The 18,351-nt window shown below is 40.2% G+C and overlaps 1 protein-coding gene across 3 annotated transcripts in view; it reads right to left on the bottom strand.

Annotated features, from left to right (window-relative positions):
- The window catches only part of LOC144520748 (TOX high mobility group box family member 2-like), a 74,451-nt gene that overhangs the window by 22,134 nt on the left and 33,966 nt on the right, over positions 1–18,351 (bottom strand). For all 3 annotated transcript variants that reach the window (XM_078254724.1, XM_078254723.1, XM_078254725.1), the window contains 2 exons: positions 15,866–15,925; positions 1,563–1,817 (listed from right to left, as the gene is read on the bottom strand). In XM_078254724.1, coding sequence (XP_078110850.1) covers positions 1,563–1,817; positions 15,866–15,925 — 315 coding nt within the window. The remainder of the gene's footprint in view (positions 1–1,562; positions 1,818–15,865; positions 15,926–18,351) is intronic.

The raw sequence follows: 18,351 nt of genomic DNA on the forward strand, positions 1-18,351 counted from the left end.
AGCAGCTATTATTAGCCAGGCTCTGCTAGAGTAGTACTAAAATGTGGAAGTGGGAAACATGAATGTGTTACATAAATCTCTGGACCTTTCACAGTGTGTGCAAGTCTCTGTTTGCGCGGTGATTTATTGCAATGACGGTTCATTTATGAGAAAAGGGGGTGTGAAATAAGAAAATGGAACATTACCCTGAAGGGCTATTTGAAAATAAATAATTGCAAAGGTGAAACAAAAGCTGTTTTAGAAGCAGGCACTCCCTCTCTGTTTCCCTCTAAAATACTATAGGCCAAAAGGGCTGCTTTGTTACACATTAGTATAAACCTCATACATAGCTACTGCATGCATGCATCCAGTTTATATGTTGTTATCATCTAGAAACTACTTATCCAAATGATTTCATAGGTTTCGTCAAACCAGCCATCGACTAAAAAGCAGATCTCCTGAAAATGTTCAAGTCCAGATCATCTTTCTCCTGCACCAAGCATATTCAGCACACCAATGGATTGTGACCTAATCCTGAAGACTGGCTTTAATGGAGGCCTTAGCTACCACCCATGGAAAAAAATGGAGTTTGCAACTTACGCAGTTTGATTCTGAAAATCACATAAGACCTGATTAACGGAGGATAAATGCCGCGGATGCTCACATTAAAGCATAAATATTCATGATGGAGGGCAGAGAGAAAAAAAGTCATATTTATGTCAGATGAAAGTATATAACATTGAATAATTCACCACACAGGCCATCTATTATTTATCTGGTTCGATCCTATGATTAAAGCATTCGAATATGTTCGCCAGGGGTGTTTACATGTTCAGTCTGATGCATGTTTAACACAAGAAAAAGTCCTTTTACTGGAGGGGGAGTGGAGGTCCTCAGCATCCTTTTGAAAAGAAAAAGCAGCTGACAAGGGATATCCCCCTCTCCTCGTCAAGATTTTCTGTTCAAATCCTGCCCCCTCTCCCCCGCACCACCATGCCTCCCCGTTCCTTTTTTGCTTTGCCGATCATAACACATGAAAATGTGCAGTGCTGAGTTTCTTGCTCCTTTTCTTGGCTTACTTTAAGGCAATGAAATCTTTGAGATGTGCAGCTGAATAGATATTAAAGGAGCTGTGATGCAAAGGTCTGGCAGTTAAGGAGGCAGCAGCTCTCTGTATTTAAAAATGTTGCATATATAGACTCAGACCTTGCTCAGACTGCACTGTGTCAGCTTGCTCGGCCTCTAAACGAGCTAATTAGCACTCTAATAGAAGAACAATTTGCTATTATGAAAAAATAATGGGACACTATTGAGAGCAGCACACAGAAGAATTTTTTCATTTTACTGTTTCATTGGTTCATTGCTGTTTGTACGTTTATAGATTCAACGGAGTATCATAAGAACTATAAGTTTTGAAAACATTTTGAAAAGACATGAAACAAACATGTAGAACCCTTCAGACCCGGGCTGGCTGATTTGCAGCCCTCTGACCACGGCGACTAATAACGCACCACAGCGCTTGACTTGCACGATCACAAAGGGCCGCAGCTAAAAGGGGACAGACAAAAAAAAGGTGTACTCACCGAGTGCATAGGCCCCGTGAGGAGGTGGGTGTCCTGAAGACTGGACATCATGAGGGCAGGCAGCTCAGGGTAGGAGTAGGTGTTGAGCAGGCCGTTGTGAGGCAGGGAGTGGAAGGGGTAACCTGACTCATGCTCCATGAGGTGCAGCAGAGAGGGGTCAGCATGGTTGGGGGGTGTGATGGGGGGGATCTCGTAGTCTTCATCCCCTGCTCCTCCTCCTCCGCCACTGCTGCCTCTGCCCTGACCGGAGTAGTTCTGGATAGGCCGAGAAAATGTTTTCTTAGAAGAGGATTAAACTGCAACACAGCAAGCTTTACTCATTCACCTACTATTGGTGCATTTTCAGGGTTGCAAGAGAATAATTTGTTCTGAATGTAGGAAAATGCCAGGACAGGTCACAGATAGACTTTCATATGTATGGGAAAAACAGTAATTTGCATATCTTTGGAACGTGGGAGAAAGCACACAGAGGAAGAACCCATGAGCACAACATGACAACATAAGAATATTGTACCTGGATCTCAAAACCCTGCCACATTTAGTTACAGAACAAAATAAGTAGGGGGCTTGTTTCAAAACTAAGAAAAACATGCCCACCAGACAACCATTCTGCTCTTCAACCCTATAATGGCAAACTTGAAGTTCAGGAACAATGCAGGAGAAAAACTGTTAACAAAGGATGTTCCAGAGTAATTCAAAAGCTTCATCATAGGCTTTTAAATGCACCTGTTGCACTTTGTTGTTCAGATTGGTGTTTGCACCAGACATTGAACTGCAGAATTCAATTCAGGCTGTTTTGCTGAAAATAAAAATAATTGGAAATGCAAATGCAACAAAAAAACGAATTAATTCAACACAAACATACACAGCAAATTAATTAGTTAGACAACAACAGCTGCTGTACAGAATAATTTGCTTCAGAAATCTTGACAGCTTTAAAGCAACAAACTGTCAGCTTGCACGCCTTTAAAATACAGTTAATCAAATTCATTATGTGGAAAAAAAAACATTGACAATCACTTAGTGGCTATTTTATAATCTCGTAATTACAATGCCAATCATATATTTTTAGAAACAGAAAAATGAGACTAAACAGACCTCACATTCCTCATTACGAAATGTATCTAGTATGTCCAAATGACCTACACCAGGTAAAAGAGCACAGATTTGATGGTACTAATAAGGTGATACATGAGCGGAGCCTGTGCTTGTCTTTTCCAGGGCCTATCTTGGCATAATATTGCGCTGAGAAATATGGTTTTGTGCACTCAAAAAGCATACTGAGGGTATTCACTAGGGAATGAAAAGCAATTTTGTCAGAGGCAATCTGATGCCAACTCCCCTTTATAATGACTGAAGAAAATTAATCATCACAAATAATATTCCAGTGTCAGCCATTCAAGAGCTTTTTAATAGAATTTTTATTATTCATGTCTCGTGGTACACATCAACTAGTCCGTTCTGCAACATTTCAGGAATCAATTCAATATCATCTTCGTGTAGGCTGTCATCTCGCCTGCCAGTGCAGCAATTCATCTTGCAAACAAATACTTTTAGCAAACGAATGGCAAGAAACGTCAAGGAACAGTTACAATGTCCCCACTAGCATAACCGGTGCTTGAAGATAGGATAAAAGTCTCATAATGTGCACTATCATTAGGGAGAAAATAATAATAATAAAAGGTTTTACTATCAGGGGGTGATGTGCTGTTTTCTCTTCCCATAACACTCACTCTTGGTGCTTGCTCAGAAATATTATCACTGACAATTCCTTTTCCCACGATAAAGGTTTTGCAAATGTGTCTTCGTTGTCTAACATAATTCTTGTTGTTGTTTGTGACTACTGTTAACAAGCATATGCGCTAGGTTTAATTCAATAAATAAATAAAAACTATTCTCACTGGTTTGTACATCTGAAGCAAATTTGCTGGAACAAATGAGCATATTTGCTGCTTCTTTTAGTCGATAATAAACTGAATATCTTTGTGTTTTTAAACAAAACAACATATTTAAAAAAGGTCACCTTGGACTCTGAGAAACTGTGGTAGTGAATTGTTTTACTATTTATAAACCAAGAGATTAATACATGTATTAAGAAAATAATCAGCAGATTCATCGTTGAATTTAATTTTTTGTCCTCCTGTCTAAATGAGAAAATACATGGTTTTCCATTGCCTTACAAAACAGCACATGAGCATTTTCCGATCTGACACACCATTATGAAAATGATTCATGTGACTGTTTTCTCATCTTCCAGCAGCGCCATGGTAAAGGTTTGGTTAGGCTTGAAAAAAATACTGCTTGGTAAAGGTTAAGGGGAACGATCATTGTCATAGTTAGATGAAATGTTGTAATTCACATGAACACTAAGGGTCTTTGTCAGGATTTTGAGCTATTTGAACTAATGCAGCTGTTTTTTTCTGCAAGGTTTACCTTTGCAGGACTCTGAAAAATCTTAAAATTCAAACAATGTGAGAAGGAAACATCAGTCTTTGGTTGAACTTCTTACAGCTTATTGACATATGCACGTATAGGATAGGTACTGCCTCTCTATGAAGGGTCACAAGACAGGGGCAGGAACTCTAGCTAGGAAGATCGACTGTGGGGTACAACCCTCTGTAATAAAGAGGAAATGAAAAAGGACAGGCTTGTTTGAGTAATTTAACATGTTGACTTATGTACCAAGATTTAAATGCTGTCAGAGGCTATTTTATGACCGTGCCTTCTATTGTTTTGGTGAATTTTTCTTTTTCTTTACAGCTTCTAATGATACCCTTGGCGATAAGACACGGGACAAGGACATCACAAGTTTAATATTTTCAAACATAGATAAATAATTCATAAATATACTGTCTTTCAGGACATGGAGCAGAGTGGATAAAAGAGAGAGGGGTCAGAAAGAAGCGTCAAATGTTGATTCAGCCTTCTCTAACCTTCACCTCCCCCCTCCCCTTCAGAGGTGAAATTTAAGCAAATCCGTCATTTTCCTGGACAAGGACGTTACATTGGGCTTTTGAAGAATCTACAAATCACTTCTTTCCTTATTTCCTTTCCCTAACTTCAACACAATAGTGCCAAGTTTCTTTTGTACATCAGTTGTGATTCGACATCAAAACAGCATATTGCTTTAACATAGTTTATAGATGTGAGATGTTGCTCCGAGGCATATTGACTATCATCTCACATAAAGCAGAGTCTGGTTCTTTGGAGAAAAAAAGGAGTGAGATGATTCACCCCATGGGAACAGCAAAAGCATTCAATAAAACTGGTTTTAAGAAGAATCTGAAGCATACTTTTAACTATACTCACTGTTTGCTTTGAACCTTAGATTAAAAAAATATTTACATTTGCCGCATTAAATTCATAAACCATTGAGGTGTCACAAGCTCAATGAAACTAATGACATTCAGTCCTTCACAACTTACTCCAATGCTTAGTTAATGCATAGGAGATGACAGAGAACATACTTTTTCTTGCTCTGAAAGGTAGCGACAGCAGGTAACCATTATTACAATATTTCATGAGATGAATGTGAAGTTTTTCATCAAGTTCAAAATGGGCACTACCAAGGTGCCCTTGAGCAAGGCACAGAACCCCCAACTGCTCGCGGCGCTCATCTCAGGGAGCAGCCCCCTCACTCTGACATCTTTCCATTAGTGCATGTATAGATCCTGTGCATGTGTGTGTGTGTGTGTGTGTGTATTTCAGGCCTGTGTGTAATGTGTGTAATAACTGTACCAAGCAGAGTGAAAAATGTAAATTTCCCCTTGCGGGATAAATAAAGGCATGTCTTCTTCTTCTAAATTAAGCATTTAAAGGTGGCACCAGTGCTCGGATTCTTAGAATTGTGTTACTTATTTTTTATTTATCTGAAATTGCAGGATTTATTTTGTAAATGTACTACATTTTATTAGATCAATGTAACATCTTGCTCTTGCTGACCCCCAGTGGTTTCACCTTGCTGCAGTGATGTAGAAGTGTATTCCAGGGTGTGTCAGTAAACTGTGACAACACGGTTGGATGTGGCTACAGGTGCAACAGAGCACACTTCTGACCACACTGAAGACCCACCCAGTGGTGCAACAGAGTTTATGTCAACCAGAGAGGGGTGTAAAACACTGCTTTTCAGCCTGGTGTTAAGATACTTTTTGAGACAACATAACAATTGATACCTGTTTATTTATTTATACCTGTTTAGGTACAAAAAGTCAGGTACCATGCAAAGATAGTATAGATAGATATAGTTTCTAGTCCTCTCCCTTGCATGTGAACGTTTTCCTGGTTTTTAACCATCTCTCACCTAGCATGTTAACATCCTTATGGCATATTAAATTCACAAAAGATTGGGGTACATGCTGAAGCAATTGTTAGCCAGGCAAAGCTACAGTAACAGCTAAAATTTCACCTTGACATGTAAGCTTGTAGGTTGAAAAGTCCCTCAAACCAAACAGCTCCACCTTGTCAAGTTATCTTTAGTAATTAAGTTATCTTAAGTGGAAACAAATTAATCAGCTCAGCTAAAAGTTTTTTGACACAAATGGCTGGGAAAATGAGATGAAGCCATTAGCTTGGTGATGGAGTCATTTGTGGCCTATGAGGTGTTTAGTGAAAAACAGCTCATCTGGGAACAATGATGTGTTCGTCAAAGGGAGCAGAATGAAAATGTTGCACAGTACACCAGAGAGCCTGTCATGGCTGATAGGGGGCAAATTGCCCAAAGACAAGAGCTGTCTGTCTTTGATGGACTTTGTTATTACAGCTTCAGTGACTGACACCCTCAAAGTGTTTTCCTGTAATACGATGCAGTTTGAAAAATAACTAATCAGAAGAAAACAACTCTTTTCTGCGTCATAAAACCGTATAACTTTGAATGAGTGTACAGTGTCCTATGGAAAGTCATCCAGCCATATGCTACTTTGTGAAAAAAATGACAGCATGATTTTACCGACAAACAACAGCTGGCCATGCATACATAAAGGTCCTCATGTCCACTCTGTGTATTCCAGATAGACGGATGGCAACAGTAAATCTTTAAAACATCTTATGGGGAATTTCAAAATTCACCTTCAAAGATCAACCTTGCAGAGATGAGAAAGGGCAGAAATGAAACTCATCATCAGCGGGTGTTGAACATTGCTAAGGTGTGCTACACAAGTGACCATTACAGCGACGGTCTGCAGGGTCCACAAAGGCTATCTTACCTGGCTTTGAAACGACAAGGAACTCCATTTGGGTGATGTATCAAGGGAAGCAGACAGAGTAGTACAATAGAAGAAGAATGGAACAGCAGACCCACTGTGCTGACTGACAGCCAGACAGAACTGGGATAAGTGAAGTGTGCAGGGGGGGGAACCATGACCGATAGTAGCTCAGGGTCATTCGCAGCGTCCGTTACTAAAGGTGGGCTGTGTTGTGCTTCAACCAATGGCAGAGGAGTAAGCTAACCTCTTCCATGCTCCCCCATGCACTGGTAATTCTCTCAAATGTCACATGAAAATGGATCTCATTTAGGTGGGTAAAAAGGATCTGACTCTCCATTGCAGATGTGGGTGGACCTGTGCTGGATTGTACCTGAACTCTAAAAACACACCCGCAAAGGAAGTATTTTGAAAAAAAGGTGTGGAAAAAGGGCCAAGTGCTGCACATTTATGTCAGTTCAATTTCTTTTTCATACTCACAGTTATAGATCAAAGATGAAGGGTGAAAAAATATCTCTGATCTTTTTACCAGAACAGAAAGAAATTGAAAATTCTTTAATGTTTGGACCAAAGGCTGTGTTTTTCTTCTTTTTTTGGCAAGGGGGACACTACTGTGGTTCCAGACACATTTCCTATTCTTATTCATTAGAGAGAATTGTATAGATAAATAAAATATGTTGTCTCGTAGTCACTCATCTCCCCCAAGGGAACATGGAAGCCCCAGTAATCACATATGGCACAATAGCTCTCCCATAATCCCCTTTATTTTTATTTTCATGATGTCACTCTCTTTAAGCCCCTTGCTTTATGAGTCGCAAACGGAGTGGTGAGGGGAGAAGAGGAGGAGCGAAGAGGAGAGGAAAAAGCAAGGGAGGGGTGAAAACAAATGATGTGGATCCCTCATTGTTCTTTCTCTATGCCCTCATTCCAGTCAGGGTAATAAGAGAACATTGTGATTTACTGTCAGTGAAGCGCAAGAGTGCATCAGAGAGAATCCACAGCGGCAGGGGCCATTAAAATAGATTTAACTTCCCACAGTATTAGGCCAGATGTCTACACTTCTATTATATTTCAATCAGCCATGACCTTGGTCTCCATATGAAGAGAAAGATCACTGGGAGAGAGGGAAAGAGAGAGTGAAAATACACGCAGAAAACCAATAGAAATATCATACTACTTAGTCCCACTAAATCCATCTACTCTACTGTGCAGCAAATACAGAGAGGCTGGGACAGAAATAGAGCCAAGGTTTCAAGTTCTCTTAAAAGAGTGTATGAATCATTGAGTGCACTCTCGCTGCTGATAAGTTCCTGTTTTTTGGGGGGGGGTGCTGCTTTTCTGCGGGGTATGCATTTGAGGATGGACCGATGGAGCACGCCCAAAAAGAATGGGACAGTGGGTCGTTTTAATGTCCTTTAAAACCTCAGATATTAACAGACGTCATGAATATTCTTGGAACAAATGACACATTATCCACCACGGATCCCTCGTGTTGAACATTTCCCTGTAATATTTTTTCCTCCAGCTGTTTACTCACTAATATCTCTCTATTCTCAATGAATCTTTTATATTACTTTTCATAAAATCCTTACTCAGCTGCAGAGTAAGGATTTTCATCCATTTCAGCTCCATGGAAGCTGAGCAGAGGTCACAGCATGTTTTACTTCAGAGGCTGATGGTAATTGGACTTATTGGCTGACATGGACTGACCTACATAAAGAACTACCGATCCCTGGTTACAACTGTAACTTACAATCCCTCCTAGCATGGGCGTGTCAGTTGTGATGTTCCTCTGATGTTCCTCCAGCACTGTTTTCAGATATACATGTGTGTAAGTGTTGGTTTCGAGCTGAAAACAGTTTTCAGCCTGAATTCATGCTACTGAAATTGTACACTCTCTTGAAATTTAAATACACACCGTACAATATGTATCTGTACTTGATTCTTGCGACCTTGCCAGCGGCTCCGTACGGCCTCATAGAGGGAGTGAGATATGTGTTGGTGTTTTCAGACCCTCAATTTTCATTTTTCATCCTTTGTCTCAAATGTCCCCCAATATTTCCTTGCAGGGAAAGGATGCAAGGGATAGAGGATAGAAAGAGAAACACTTTTACTTGTGTTGCAGTTGTGGTGGTGGGGGTATAATAGTGCACTGTGAGTCACTGTTAAGTAACGGTGCCTTTTCACATCAGCATCGCCCACATTGGGTGTGCGGTGCCAGGGTGTACTGAGGTGTCTCTGCCTCAGAGAGAGAGGGGGAGAGAATGAAAGAGTGAGGAAAGGCGTGAAATGGGGGGACATTATCATGTCAACTGCTTGTAAAGAATTATCATTTATTTTTCAGATTTTAAATACCTAGATATTTTGGGAAAATTAAAGATTGAAAGATCAAGTATTATTTTACCACCTTCATATCTGTACACTTATTATTACAGCCAGCAGCTGGTTAGCTTAGCTTTAACAAACAAGATATAACATGTTAATTAGTGGACTTCAGAGTTGTTGGTAAGCAGATTTCTTTTTACCGAGGACAGAGCCAGGCTAGCTGTTACCCCTTTGCCAGTATGTAATCTAAGCTAAACTAACCATATTGAACAGGCAGACATGAGAATAATGAATAGGCGTATTTCCCAAAATATTGAACTACTCCTTTAAGTATTTCTCACTTCATCTAAATGTGTTAAGAATAACTACACAGTCCATTTCCTAATTAATTTAATCAGAGTCAGAGTTACGAAATTCACAAAAATAAAGAGACAGAATCAGAAAGACGAGGAGAAAGAGAGAGAGAGAGAGAGAGAGAGAGAGATGCGCCTGTATCCAACAAGTGAGGTTTCTATTCTAATCTCGACCATCAGCCACTGTTCTCTTGCAGCCGGCCAAATCGATAGAGACACGCGGATCAGCAAGACACCTGGAAACAGAAAACACAGAGGCACAAACAGGCTGAAACATGTAGCTTCTCCGAAAGACCAGTGGCCGCTGAGTTTCCTCTCCTGTACAGGAACCCAATGCAACAAGTACAACACAAGACACCAAGAGACGCACAAAACGACTCTGCCTCTTTCTGCAACTAGCTTGTTTTCTCTTTCAAACTTCATCTCCAACCAGCTATTTCTCTAAATCTAACCCTTTTGTCTCTAATTTTCCCTAATCTATGCACATATATACACATGGTGTGCTTCCACATAGACTGATTATAGGGTGAGGAGAAGGCAGCCAAAACACACAGAACTATAGATGGATGTACAAGTCTGCACAATCACTCAAACAGATCAGGCCTGATAGGAATCTAAATGAAGAACACTAATTGTCCATTTTTTACTAAATTAGAATATGTGTGGGCGTGGTTGGATGCAGCCATTTTGGTTTGGCTGTGATCCTTTTCAAGCAGCTTTTAGTGCTACAAAGATATGCACTGCAGTCAGCATTTGGCATGCATGTGCATGATAGCCAGATAATCAAATTGCCATTTTAATCATTTCAAGTGAGCCGTTTTCTGTTTGGGAGGGGGGTTTACTTTGCCCTCAGTAGTGACTGACGTGTCTGCAGTAACGATTGTTAGTGCAATATTTTTCTGGTATTGGGAAGAATATATTGATTTAAGAGTTGTTATTTCTGTAAACCTAATTACAACAACACAGAAAGTTGACGTCCCTATTCTTAATAGAAAGCTCTGATTGGCTCAGTTGTTTTCAGTAGCAGTCAATGAGCACACACCAGACCTACATGTATTTGAATCAGTGAAAAAAATATGTTGTTTTAAGCGTCCATACTGTCCATAAATGTCCATACTCTGTGTGGCTCACAAGAACATTCTCAGTCTATCAGGATAATAGAGACGTTTAATAATCTTTAATTCAACAAACAATCCCTTAGTAGCTTTGTGTGTGTGGGCAGACATAAACAACACTGGCTGATCAACAAAATAATACGCCTACACTTTTGCATATAGGCTGAAACCTCAACAGATGAACCAAATGGAAAACATCAATATCATCAAAATGTCTGGAAGCTCCACATGTGCAGAAACAGAAACCATAGAGTATTCAAAGCCTTGAAAACATCTTGTTTGAATGGACAGATTGTGTCCAAGCATACAGTAAACGGCCCCTTTAAAGCTGTTTCTGATTAGTGGTTTTCTCTTTTTAAAAGCCCAGAGATGTTATGTGTAATGCAATCTCCTGGCTGTGTCAAACTGCTACCTCAGTGCGTACGCTGTGGAAGACCCCAGACATGCAAACAAAGGAGTCTCTGTTCTGGCTACATGCACCTTTTTCACAGGCACACATCACGTAAAGGCTCGGGTGGGCATCTCAACGCAGTGTTAGAAACTTGTATTAAGGAATACAGGCTCTTTCTTTCACAATATGTTAGACCATTATGAAGGTACTGTATTGCCAAACCAAAAAATACTTACTGCAGTGCTGTTTACACAAAATAAAGAGACATAGTGGAAATGTTACTGCCTTGCATCTTATCATGTTGTTCTTTTACAAACACAGCTAATCTTAATAAAAATGACAAACACATACCAAAAATAATATATTTTAAAAATAACATATATATATATATATATACATATATGCACCAGAATGTAGACATGTATTCAGCACATTCATTAGACAGTAATCACCATTTCAAATTGATGCAGAAAATGATTCCATATTTAAACCTCGAATTTGTTTATGACAAACAACTGCACAGCTAATGCATACAGTTAAGCATCAATTAAGAAATGATTCACTCACATGCACAGCGAGCAGTCAGAGTGATGAATTTTGTATGACGCATAAAAAAATGCAGACATTCCTTGAATGTGTTGGCTTTGAAGATATTTATAAATGAACCTCTTCAGACCATTTGGCAGGTTAACCATTGCAAATGCATGACCTGTACCCAAGCACCATTGAAATCCACAGAAATGATTAATTCTGGTCAAGATCCCAAACCCAGAGGACATGCTAAATTAATAGGAAATATGCTTAAACGCATATGGACAAGACAACTGGAATGTAATGATTTGGCAAGCTCTAACAATAAAGGTGGGTTAAGAGCGTTTATGTTGTCAAACTCATGAAAACGTTATGCCGAGATATCAAGATCAGTGCTCAGTTATATTCATTAGGGCTGAAACTATACAACCTTTAACTTAAAAGCGCCCATCCCACCTCTTCCCAATTTCAAATGAAATCAACTGTATTAAAAAAAATCAGATGCTAAACAGTGAAATCTGTATTTAGAGGGCTATTCAGAACGGGTGTGTAAGCTTCTATTTGACGGCGCTGCAGAGCATCAACTGCAACTGGCATGTTTTGAAAAGCCCAAATTGCCTTATCCACTAAGAAGGTATTTGTTGACACAAAACGCAAACCTGGAGTGGGTGTCGATGATTGACACATGACCGCAGCAGCAGAGAAACTACAAAGCTGGACATTTACTCCAATTGGCACACACACACACACACACACACACACACACACACACACACACACACACACATGTATGAACACAAAGTGACATAATTAGGGCAGACAAGGAAACAGGGCTAACAACGACGGACCTCATAGTCTGTGATGTGTGCTATAAGTAGACAATAAGCTGCTAAAGCTCCCACTCGACCCTCATTATAGTCAGTCAATCCCAACATCAAAGGAAAGACAACCTTATGGCTATAGGATGATGGTGTGTGTATGTGTGTGTGAGGGTTTATGAGAATATGTTTGTGTGTGTGTATGGCTTTATGAGCCTATATATTTGTGTGTGTGTGTGTGTGTGTGTGTGTGTGTGTGTGTGTGTGTGTGTGTGTGTGTGTGTGTGTGCACATACATATGTTCTTGTTCGTCAATCTTTTACAGACCAATTTAAGTTTTACACCCTAAGACTAAGCACATTTTTGGAAAATTAGGACATTTTGGCTGGTCTTCACATCTTCAAAGGGTTGTTTGAGGGTTTGCAGATGGTGTTAGGGTTAATGTTATAATTAGTTTATTTTAAAGGGTCAGTTCATACAAATTACAGTAAAACCTCTTTGGTAGAAGGTAGCTCCAGTAAAAACAGTTGAGAGTAAGGCTTGTAGATTATCCAGAGTAACCAGAAAATTGGTTTCGGAAAGGGAAGTGGCTGTTGAGTTTTTCAAACATCATTTTTCATCCATAGGGGACCACATACTACATTTAATTCATACCCATTGTATTAGGGTGGAAGCAGAAGTTTCAGATGCAGCTACTCAAACTCTCAACACATAATATATGCATGGCTGACACCGCTCGGGTAAGTGAGAAAATATGTTTTTTTTTTGTAAATTGGATGAACTGACCCTTTAATGTTAGGATTGGGGTTAGGTAGTGGTGATGGTTACATTTAGGGTTATGGGTTAAGGAAATGCATTATGTCAATGTGGGTCCTCACAATTATAGAAGTATCAACATATGTGTGTGCACAGTTTGAGTGAAACAAACTGAAATTGAGAATGTCTTCTTGTGCATGTGCTTATGACTTATGAATAACTTTGTGTCAGAGAATGTGTCACTTCCTATTACAGTATGTGTGTATGTGTGAGAGAGAGAATGTGTGTGTGTGTGTGTGTGTGTGTGTGTGTGTGTGTGTGTGTGTGTGTGTGTGTGTGTGTGTGTGTGAGAGTGTGTGTCCTCAGCCTTCTGGCCTTGTCCCGTGTCTCTCTGACAGTATTTGGCGAGGGGCTAATTGACGAGGAGCCTCCACCTCGTCATGTTTTGTCAGAACATGAAGGCCACGATGCTGGATCAACAAATCCTGGAGCTCCAAATTCTGCCATATGTCCGGCCATGTGTTACCATCTACCAGCTGGGAGCACTCAGTGCAGCGCCTGTCCAACTCACTGACTGTGTGACTGGGACTGTGCCGCTCTAGACTGGGACAAGTACTTCAATGAGCCTGGGATGGTGACATGTTAGTGCTGGTTTATCTGTGAGTGTTAAGTCAAGTTTTCACTGTATGGTGCAGCTCTGTTCGACTTGACTCACTTTTTTAGTACCAGTACTTTTCTTTTTTTCCTTTTTTCTTGTTTCCCACTGCGGATCGTTTACCCCCTCAGTGTAGGTGGGATTCTCAGCTGATCGCCATAGCGACGCCGCGTGAAACTCCTGTGACATCATCTTTAACGTGACACTCGTGAATCCTTTCATCAGCAACCAAACAGAGGAGCGTCTGCACTGTACACAATTGTACGCCGTAGTGTAGGTATTGTGCAGTGTCATTTTTTGTGGGCTGCCATTTTTTTTCTACATTTGAGTCGAGTGAATACAAGAATTGCGGTTGCTATTAATGGCAGTTTGGCTTTTTTTTGCAGGATGCCCTGTGGCACATTAGTGACGGTTATCTCTGACCAATCAGTGGTCTGCAGTGTTTTAACTTCACCTTTTAGTATCGGCTCAGCTCACTTGGAACCATAACCGAGAAGGTACTAAAACAAGTACCATGTACCAGGTTTAGGTTTATCAAGTTTAGCTAATGGAAAACCAAAAGACAGCAAGTCGAGTAGAGTCGAGTCGGGCTGTACCATGCAATGGAAAAGAGTTAATTAGTTAAATTGCACAACACTGTCATGGTTTAATCCCTCTGATGTTAAAGATATATGTTAAAGTGCTTTGGATAAAGCCATATTTAAGGGATACTTTGGCTTATGAGGAATTAGGTGTTTTTTCTTACTTAGCAAGAGAGGGTCAAAGTCATGGAGGCCTTTTTGCTCCGACGCAGTGATGCTCCGATTTCAAGGCTTAATATTGCTGTTATAAATAAGTTTAGAGAAAGCTTGAGAGATCAACTGATCTGACAAACGGAACCTTTTTTATATACATTTCAGACACCAGGTAAACTGCCAACCATGAGACCAAATCATGTGTTGATATTGTCTGGCCATAAAACAGTCACAAATCTATGGATTTGTGAAAGCGATATTGGCTGCCCATTAAAAAAAGTCTAAATGTTTAGCAGATATAATGTTTACCATGTTCATCATCTTAGTTTAGTGTGTTAGCATGCTAACATTTGCTAATTAGCATTAAAAACAAAGTACAGCTCAGGCTGATGGGATTTGAGATGATGGTGGCACTTAAAAACAAAAATGTCAACCTGCTGGTGGTGCTACAGGAAAAGTTAGTGGACCACCAAAGTCAGTAGACTTCATCTTCTGGGGACCATGAATGTCTGTACAACATTTCATTGCAATCAATTTAGGAGTTTTTGAGTCTGGACCAAAGTTGTGAACTGACCAATCTACAGACTGACAAAACGGCATAGCCAACCCTAGAGACACGTTGCTAGCGTGGCTAAAACTCTTTTTCTGCCAGTTTATGTCTAGAACCTCATGTCTAACCCATGTAGAGCTAGACAGTAACAACAAAATCTGTCTAACCATGTTTTCACTACCCAATCCAGGTTTGTGTATTTGTAATGATTCTAATATCATAATAAAGTTTTAGAAGTTTAAAGGTATGCTGAAGTGAATTTAGCCTCAACTCAATTACTTGGTGGTTATAGGATAATTTCTACTGTAGCTCCTCACAGATTTCCCAGCATGGGGAAATAAGTCGCTATTTTCACAGTTAAAGAAATTATATTATATCAAACATCCAAACCAGTTCATTGAGGCAGAAACAGTGGTTCCAAATGATAATGCATGTTGTTAGTTTGTTAGCATTAGTCTTTGCTTTTACCATCATCTTTTATAACACTTGTCTAATAAGAATTTTAAGTTAAGTTTTGAGATTTACACTGTTTTCAGTTTACCCCAGAGGTCAATGTGAAGATGTAGCATGTCATACCCACAGCAGTTAATAATGACTTATGTTTTCCACTCACATTAACCAGTAAAATGTAGCTATTTTCCAGTTTTACCACAGTCTCAATTTACAGACAACCCCATCTTTAGTTAATGAGCTCCTTTACTGGCAAACATAGTCATTTATTATTTTCCAACACTTACCAAAACATATAATTCTATAAACTCTTCTTACAGCTGACTGCTGCAAAACCGAAGCTAATAACACGACAGCTTCTACAGATATGTATTTTTGTTTTCTTTCGGTCTGTGGGGTTTAAAGGAAAAAATGAGGGGTGTCTTACCTGGTTTGGTGACCGAAACTCTTGGTTATTGTCATTCATGTACATGTTGTCACCATCAAACTGTGGACAGAAACAGAAAGGAGAAATAAACATTGTATGCATGAGGAGGTTTGAAAAAACTAATTGGGGGCCGCAGAGAAGGTGCGAAGAGGAAAAAGCTCTTTACGGGTGGCCTGAAGTGTGAGACTAATGACTTTGTCACTTTGGTTAAACCTCGTGGTGGCATGGCAGCGTGGGTAATTACTGCTCGTCAGTGGGCAGGTAATTAGGCTACATGAGCACAGTGATGGGAGATGGGCTTTTCCCTGTGGGCTCTGCTGTATGTCTGAGAGAGAAAGAGTGTGAATGAAACTGTGAGTGTATACAGTAGTAAAGGGTGTGGAGACTGTGGACCCAGTGTATGTGTGTGTGTGTGTGTGTGTGTGTGTGTGTGTGTGTGCCGCACAGTGAGGGCATGCTGTGTCTTCAGGATTGAGCTAATAAGGCATTGAACGATCACTTGCAGCACATGCCAAAACACAGTTTGACAAGAGACAAATGGCCCTTGACCCCCAAGGGTGCTGGGGAACAACACCAGGTCACCAGTTGAGCGCTACAAGCAACATGCTTCCTCTGATATCTAGTGTTGGTAAGCAAAAGGCCTGATGAATTCCTCACTGAAATCAGGTTTTGAATGGGAAATAAATGAAGAAAAACAACAAAACAGATTCTGTTTTTAGTTACAGAGAAAATTAGATACGGTCCCATAAAAGGCTCAGTAACTAAACCTGTGCAGTGTCAAGGTGACTGAGAAAATGCTACTATGTTAGGAAGAGCTGTATTGTGAAATGCCCTTGGCTTTCAAAGACATCAAGCTTTGTCATACCACGCTTGCAGCAAATGGAACAAACTTTGACTGGACTGGATAATAACATCCATGAACACAAACACACAGAAACCCAACGTGTCGAATAAAGGCTTCTTTTTGTTTGTTGGCTGAGGTCATTCTTTGTGATATGAAAGCATAGAATACTTGGGTAAAAGACAGCAGAGACAACAAACTAGACAGCATTCCATGTCAAATTCCTCAGATGTGAAGATAAGGGGGGCCTTTTTCGTTTGGGGTGGGCCGCTTTGTGCCTATGGAGAAAGCAACCAAAGGCTTGAAAGATAAACACACGCTAGATGTGAATGAACACAAATGGATCATGAGACATACCTGCTCAAAACAATAACTAGGTAGACTAATGGACGGAAATGGGCAGAATTCCTGGGGGTGAAATCTAATATCTACACTGGTCGACAGGAAAAAGTCGAAGTAGCTAAATGAGTGTGAGAGTGGTGAGAAAGAGAAATTACTGTACATTATTGCAGGAGAACAGCCAGGGGAATGAGTGCCTGCCTCAGGGCAATGGCTGGTTAATGATGCATATCGTGAAAGCCCTTGTGAGGATTCACTTGGTTATTCTAATGATTACATTTACATTCAACCAAATACGCAAACACGAAACCGAGACAAGCACTGCATTTAAACCTCATTCACACCTCACAAGATTAATCTAAGAGCCCAACACTTAGCAGGAAAAAATATACGTTTATTTCAAGTGAAACTGAATGCTGGCTAATTGTTTAACGCTACCTGCTGGAGTTACAGATGCTAATTTACGTAATGAAGCATGGCGGCGTCTATCACTAAACCGCAGTGCAAAGTGACAGTAGCTCACTGAGAGAGCCAAAGTGATGACCTTGGTGACATACCTGCAATAAACTCTTCACTTCCTCACATGAAAGCCTCTTGTCCTCGCCTAACTGAGCAATTTTATTCCATTGAAATAAACTTTGATATCACTAGTGACGTGACGCCATTTTGAGAGCTTCTTTAGGATAAGATTCTCTCGGGTGAAACAGGAGCACAGTCATTGAATAACGGCGCTATTAACCAGAAAAAAGCAAGATCTTGTATTTTAGCTTTTTCTGCAAACTGAATTCCTCAACGCAAAGCCTTTTCGCTGTTTCTTTCATCTCTAACGGTAGCAATGAAGTCAGACAATACTCATTTTCACCAATTACATCTGTAATATAATATTCCCCAAAAAGGCCAAAGACAGCCTGGAAAGGTCAGCCATTTTGTGCTTCAACATGGCTGCCCATATATTGCAATGTAAAGCTGTTTCCCTCTGCTCTTCTCTCTCTCTCTATCTCTCCTTTACACTGCCTCGCTCTCCCACTTAAAATGCCAATTTATCCTCGGCTCAATGGTATCAGCTCTGCCATTACTCCACATTTACTGCAGAAATCCTCTTCTCTTTCTCTGTTGTTCCCTTTCTCTCTCTCATTTCCTCCCTGTTAGTCCTTTCTCTCACTCTCTCCATCTTTCTCTTTCCACTCCCCTTTATGTTCTCATCGTCCCCACCTCTCTCCATGTTACAACCTCCCTCTACTTCTCCATCTCCCTCCCTACCCTTCTTTCCCCCTCTTCCCTCTGTTTCTTCAGTGGTCCCTGGCAT

Source organism: Sander vitreus, chromosome 7 (genome assembly GCF_031162955.1).
Source record: "Sander vitreus isolate 19-12246 chromosome 7, sanVit1, whole genome shotgun sequence".
In the NCBI taxonomy this organism is placed as follows: Eukaryota; Metazoa; Chordata; class Actinopteri; order Perciformes; family Percidae; genus Sander; species Sander vitreus.